Source organism: Neocloeon triangulifer, unplaced genomic scaffold (assembly GCF_031216515.1).
Source record: "Neocloeon triangulifer isolate White Clay Creek 2 clone unplaced genomic scaffold, ASM3121651v1 ptg000005l, whole genome shotgun sequence".
Taxonomy (NCBI): Eukaryota; Metazoa; Arthropoda; class Insecta; order Ephemeroptera; family Baetidae; genus Neocloeon; species Neocloeon triangulifer.
Window position 1 is genome coordinate 1549374 of NW_026775548.1, and position 7296 is coordinate 1556669.

Genomic DNA, 7296 nt, shown 5'->3' on the forward strand with positions numbered 1-7296 from the left:
CGCAAAGTCGAGAACAATCGCGGTTCTCATCGATCAGCCTGTAAAAATTTCAGCGCTCGCCCGCCCAGCCGCCCATATTATGCGCCAATTTGTATATTTTTCACAAAGGAGAATCCGAGCGAGCCAAGTGTGCTGGGCAAGAAATCAGTGCCAAGGGGGTGGGCGCGTGAGAAGAAATCACGATCGCTGGCGCGGACCCAACTCGGCACCCAGCCTATCACTCATCATATCGCGCGCGATTAATTAGCGCCGCGGAGACGCCGCGAGACGCGCACCTTGGGCGCCGCCAGGTGCTTTGTTGTCAGACGCACGCTGCCAGCTTCACTTTTCACTGGTCAATCACCAAACGCGCGATCAAAGTTGGCTTCTTAAAATCTGAAGATGAGTTAAAAAAAAAATCTGATAAAATTTAATTTTCATTTAGCTTTTTTTTAGAATTTAAACAGTAAAAAAGCTTATAAATTTATTCGTTAAGAACATGTTTATTCAAGAAGTATTAAAATTTGTTTTCTGGAATTATAGAAATTATTTATAATTTTGATAATATTCATTAAATGATATTGCTAAATCAGTTATTGACAACAATGGTGGTTAACATTTCCAAAGATTGCCAAAAATGGATCCTATTGTTGTAAACACTTGATTTGACTTTGACCTTTATTATATTTTTTACACATAATAAAAGGTTTAAAACATCTACATGCATTTTTTGATGGAATATTAAAGCGGATTGAAAAAAAAATTTATTTTACGATTAAATCTGAAATGAATATAATTTACAACAAAAAATATTAAAAATACATTTATCAAAAAAAAAAATGTTATTTAAGATTCAAGTTTTCAATTTCAACACTATTATTTACATATAAATATAGTAAATAATATTATTTTTCAAGTAATATTGAAATTTTTGAAAATTAATTTAAATATAAACATTATATTTATACCGATATTTAATATAAATGCCAAAAACATCAATTTGTGGCCATAAAAACAAGTTTATGGTTCAATAAAGAAAATAATTTTATTTCTAGCTTGAAAGATTTCAATTTGTTGAATAATTTTTTAAGGAAATTTTAACAATGAAAAAAAGATTGAAATAGTTAAACTGTTACAATTTATAAATAAAGCTCTAATTATAAATTTCTTTAAATATTTTAATTGCTGAAGAGGTTTTTTATTTAATTTAAAAAAGAATCTAAAAATTAAATATAAAAATGGTTGCATTTTAAAGATATTTACAGTAAACCATCCTGTTCTGAACTTAACGTTAAAAGAAAATAATGACTAAAATTTTCAAAACATAACATAGTTGTAAAGAATTTGAATTAAAAGATAACACACAAGGTGGATTTCATCAAAAATGGAAACCGAGATTAACGTTTCAAGTCAAGAGACACAAAATTGAAAAATAAAGGCAGATTATTTTGAATCTTTGAATTTTATTGTTATTGCTCTGGACTCTCTGGAAATGTCTGAAAATGAAACTATCGACGGACTCCTTTGATAAATTAATTCCTGAAATTGCTGCTAAATGAAATTCTCCAAATTTTATTTGTAATTTTTTATAGTTTTAGTTAGGACATAACAAAACTCTAGTTATTTAAAGATTTGTGGAGTCAATTGACCTATTTTTATTCATCATTCATCTCTTTTCTCTGAGAATTGCGGTTTAAATTTATGAAAAAATAATTATGAATTACATTTCAATGACAATTTTGTTTTCAACCGGACGCAAATCAATAAAAAAACGCGTGAGGACGAATTCCTCTGGCGCGAATAATTGGCCCAATTGAACCCGATCTGTGTGTCTCTCTCTCGCGCGGCGCGTTGCCTCACCATGAATGTGTTTGTAATTGAATTGAACAGATTTCGGCGCCTCGAGTTCTTCTTCGTACGTAAATCACGCCGCAAACAACGGGGCCGGTGTTTACCCATTCCTTAATTAATTACTCGGCTGCAGCGCGGCGTGCTCTCCAAATATTCAGGCCCCAGACACAAATTATACACGCAGACAGCTGTTTACGCGAACGCGCTCAATAAAATCCAACAACTGCACCCATTCAAAGTTGGCGAATTTACTAATGGATTTTATGTGTTTTCTTCAGATCGAATTCACAGTCAAGCAAAGAACCTTTTATTTAAATTTAAAACACAACTGCAGCTGAAAATTTCATTAAAATTAATTTAAATCAACTAAAAAATGCTATATAAATAGCAAGTGATCAAATATTAACAAAATTTTAAAGATTGTTGGTGGTGTTACTATTTCATAATTTCTAAACATGCGTTTTTATAATTATATTTGACCAAATTCTGATATTACAGAGTATCAATAAGAATGGATTTTTACTTGATGATGTAAAGTGAACCATTTTTAATTATTTTCTTCATGAAACCTTTGAAATTTTACTAACGTGAACTTGTGAATTCCATTTCATTCAATCTGAAGCTATCAAATCATTAAAAGTTTTGTGGTTGCGTAAAAAATAAACTATTAGAAAACAAGTCGCAGAAAGGGAAAGTGGCCACGCGCAAACCAGACTGTTATTTAAATGAGCCGATTGATCTCGGTCGAACGTGATTTTAGTAATTTTATTGCTCGGCTGTAAAACTAAACCGATAAGAATCTTAACAGAGTCGCTCATAATCTTCTTGTCTGGTAATTTTTTGCGTGCTCGGTCAAAAGATTAAATGTAAAATTGATTATCTAACGAATTTTGACTCCCATCTGGATTTCACACACAATTATCTGATAAACTTTATCTTTAATAAATTAATATTTGAATTATCAAATGATTCGTTGGTGGGCAAATCGATTCTCGAGAGAAAAGATTCTCAAGAAGTGATTCTTGAGCAAGGATTCTCAAGGAACGATGCTGTGGTGGTTTTTCAATGGCAGAAACGTTCCTTGAGAATCACTTCTTGAGAATCGCTGCGAGAATCGATTCTCTCATATTCAGACCCACCCAGTGATTTGTTGTTTTGAAAGTTTGCAAATATGAAAATGAAATAAAAACAATTATTTGTAACTTTAGTTTCCAAATTTCTTAAAGTGAAATAACTTTATAATGAATAATTCAAAATGTAAGAATTTTAAATTAGAAATTAAGAACAATAAAGAGCTCCTTTTGGCACCGTTTGCTCATTCTTCAAACTAATTAGTGCAACACAAAATTTGGCTTGTGTCTGAAGAATTAATTGAACCATTACATTGTTATCCAGATCGGGAAACCTGATTTGAGGAAAAAAACTGACACGATTAAGGATTAATTCTAATTGATGCAGAGCCTAATTAAAATTAAGCATGACGTAATTACGGAGGGAAATGAAGGAGTCGAATGCAGTTCTTGCGATGCTGCTGAATTGAGAATTGAGAGCGAATGGAAATAAATATAAATTTAGAGCATCTGGGTATGTAGGTGGCTCGCCTGCTGCGCCGCGACTTACAAAGTGCCCCGCACTGCATAATTCACTCTTGCCACATACTTTGTAGGTATATTATGCACGTGCGTCGCATGCAACTCTTGCCTCATGAATTTCAATTCTCCTCTTAGACCGCCGTCAAGCTCAAGATCGCGGAGCAAACAAAATTCAAATGAAGAAAAAGTGGGAAAAACATAACGTTTTGGAAATTGTTTGATTTGAATCAAAATAATATTGAACCTTAAATGACGAATTCATAAAATTAAAAATTAAATAAAATCAATTTTTAGGCCCTTTTATAATATCAATAAATTGCTCTGACGAAAAGATTTTTAAACTGTTTAAAATTAAATTTTCCTATTAAAATAATGAAGAAAATTTTTTACATTACAATTTGCCCAAGACAAAAAAAATATGTATAACATTTTTGTGATGTAAATAAAATTAATTCAGTCATTTTTCAGCAGAAGCTATATAAACGTTTTGTTAATTCTTTAAATTGTATCGTTCAAATTGAGTTTCTTGACTTTTCCTTACGGAGATCTAAACGTGCAAAGGAAGTCTTAAATCCCTGCTCGGGCGATAAAAACAAATCAGCGACCACTTCCAACTTCGATTACGCCCACTTCCGATCATTGATAGGTTTTAATTAGTCATAGAAGAACAAAAACTGCTAGGAAACAAATTTGAAAGGAAATTCTTAAATAATATGAACAAAAAAAGAAGAATTTCAATTTTCAAAAATATTTGAAATTAATTCAAAAATAAAACCTGAGATTTTCCAATTAAAATTATACCAAGAAATTCAGTGCGATTCAATTTTTCGAAAAACTTACTTGGAAATCAAGAAGAGCGATAAAAAGGCCTGTATATTTAATGGCGCCGTTACAAAAAGTTCAAGATAACCAAGAAAAAGCAAATTAAAAAACTCTCTGGAATTTTTTTCGAATTTAAATGTGTTTTTTTTTCTTTTTGTAATTTGATAAGGAGAACTTTCGAGTCAAGGACGTTTCATGACAGGGGTAGTGCCACAATGGACACGTCAGGCAGAATTACTGTCCGTAATCCATCGCTTAATGTGATAAAAAAAGAACGCGACATTCTCTTCTGTGGCTTCTGCCGAAAATTGGGTCTCGAACTAAAGAGTTCATGATAATTGCCTATTGTTTGATTATACGTTTTCAATTGTAATTTGAATGAAATTAAAAAAATTAATAAATAATCGTGCAATTAAGTCTTTTAAAAGATTTAAATATAATAATATAAATAAATTGATAAAATTTATTATTTATAAATTAAAATTTCCTAATTTAATTTTAAAATTTAAAAATACTTCTTTATAATGATAGTTTTTTTTAAAATTTTATTCCACCTAAATTTAAACTCAATAAATAAGTGTAAATTATTTTTGTTAAATAAAATATATTAAGTAAATTTTTCACCTGACTCTATAATTTGAATCTAGAATTCCAAAGTTAGAAGCAAAATAATTCTCTGTAATTAAAAATTAAGCACAAATCGAAGAAAATAATTTTAAAATTTAGTTTGCAAAATTTCACCTTCGTCATTTCTTCTTATACATTTTGAAATTCCCGCCAAATGTGATAAGAATAATCGAGCCGAATGCAAAAATTGAAAGTGATCTGTCAAATTGGAGAACCTGCCGGGGTGTGTAGCACCGATTCAACCCTCTCTTCTCTACCCCGGGGGAATGAGGGTGAATGAGCACCACCCCGGTTGGTGCCTTGGCAGGCAGGGCGGCCGCCCCCGGGGGCGGCAAGGTAGGGCCTGCGGGTCGGAAAGCAGGTTTCGGCCGAGTCGGCCGTGACCCGGGGGGCGGGGGCGGGCGAGGCCCGGGGGCGGCCCGGGGTGCTTACTTTTGACGACTCGTTCTGTTGTCGACACTTTGGGCGTGTTGGACGACATTGTGGCGGTGCTGGCGGCGCACTAAACAGTCATTGGCGGATCGGCCGCCCACCGGCACTCACAAATCGGCCCGACGGACGCAGCCGAACGCAGCAGAACGCGGCAAACGCGGCCGAATCGCGCACAAGATGTCTGTCGAAACACTGACCCAAAACACGGAGCGACGGGCACGTTGCGCGGCCGGCCGCGCTCCGGCCAGTGGCGCTGCGGGCGCGCGCACGGCGCATGCGCCGGCGCCGTCCGTCACGAACTAGGCCGGTGGCGCGCCGCCTTTGAAAGTTGGCCCGCACCTGTTACTGCGGTGCTGCCGCGCCGCTCCGAATGCTCTGCCGAACGCCGGGTCTGCGGCCGCTGCGGCTCCACTAAAACGGCGGCTTTGAGGAAATTTCCTCAAAATGCAAACTTCTTTTTTACACTCAATAAATTTGATCATAAATCGCAAAGCGTATTGATTTCAATTAAACATAATTTTAAATTATTAACAAACAAAAATTCACTTTCAAAAGAGGAAAAGGGAATTAAAATGAAATATGCGATAATATCAAACAATTTTTGCTGTAAATTAATTTTACTATTAATTATAATATAAAAATTATTCAAGACTGAATTAAATTTTTATCTACAATTGATTAAAGTTCTTGCTAGGCATGGTACCATTTTGTGATGCTAAAAAATTGGTCGTTCATATATTGAGAGAGAAAATGATATTGTAACAATGTTGACAAATTAAAACAGTAAATTTTTTGCAAAAAAAAAGAGAAATTGGGATTTACCCATTAACAAAGTCGAATTAAATCTTTACACAAGAGCGAACTTACAATTTCCAATTGCACGGTTTCCAAAAATTGCTGTAAACACTTTTTAAGGAGTCATTATCTCTTCCAAAAAGGCTTTGCATTATTTAACATTACATTTATATTGCGATTTTATACTGCAATATTTTGATTAATTTCTGTACGTAAAAGGCATGATCATTAATTTTGATATTACTTTGTTCTTTCTTTTTTTCCATATTTTTCTTTACAAATTTATTTCTCCCCCAGAAAACTCTCTTCCCAATCAAGACTTCATGAAATAGACAGCGAAGGTGATAAGCGGATGAAGAGAGATTAATCACCCTAAAGCCCGGAAAAGGTGTCATTTTTTTTATATATTTTTCCCTGGGCAATATTTTTTGCACATTTGAAAGGATTCTTGATGTCCGTCATGCTCCGGGTCACATCTTTCGCACATTTTTGTATTAAATAAATCAAATAAAAAAATCCATTAATTCATGGTTTCTGAAAAAATAAAAAAAGCAAAGTGGGTCATTCAACCGAATTCACTTCCGTGAAATAACAAAGAACTGTTTAGTTTATTATTTTTAATTAATATAAGCAAATTAAGGCGAGGCCGAGGCGGCACCGGGTCGATCCGCGGGTGCATTCGGCATCTGCCGCGCATGCAGGCCGGTCGTATAACTAAATTTAGTGGCCACATTAAATTATCTGTTGTTCATGTCTCGTCGTGTCGTTATAGAGCGTGTGTAGTGCTCTATTCTAATCGATAGAGCTCAGTAAAAGCCCGGCAGCAAATAAATTCGCCACGCCGAGAGACTGGCGCAGAGATCGGCGCCGCCCGACGGGGTTGGCGCCGCGTCCTCGCGGTGGCAGCACCCGCCGCCAAAGTACACCAGGGACTCCAACGACCGATCGTCGGCCCTTTTATAAATATTTTCCTTCCAGGAGAGACATTTTTGTGGTTTGACAAAGTAGGCAACCGGCTTGACGGAAGTGACGAGCGGGTTGCATCATCGCTGCTGACAGGAGTTTCTTGGAATTAATGTTGAACGAGAATTTTTTTAAACTTAAAATTCAATTTTATTACTTTTAAAAACAGAAAAATATAATTGAAATTAACAAACATTCATCACCTGTTTCAGAATTAATAAATAAATAAATTTCG

At 34.9% G+C, this 7296-nt stretch overlaps 1 protein-coding gene across 2 annotated transcripts in view; it reads right to left on the minus strand.

Moving 5' to 3' along the window:
• LOC132193748 (serine/threonine-protein phosphatase 2B catalytic subunit 3-like) overlaps positions 1-5524 on the minus strand; it is a 29352-nt gene extending 23828 nt beyond the window's left edge. The window contains exon 1 of one of the 2 annotated variants that reach the window (XM_059614597.1): positions 5304-5522. In XM_059614597.1, the coding sequence (XP_059470580.1) occupies positions 5304-5352 (49 nt within the window). In that variant the 5' untranslated portion in view covers positions 5353-5522. Of the gene's footprint in view, positions 1-5303 lie in introns of both variants that reach the window. The other variant, XM_059614598.1, reaches the window with a different exon arrangement.
• Positions 5525-7296: the final 1772 nt, after the last annotated feature.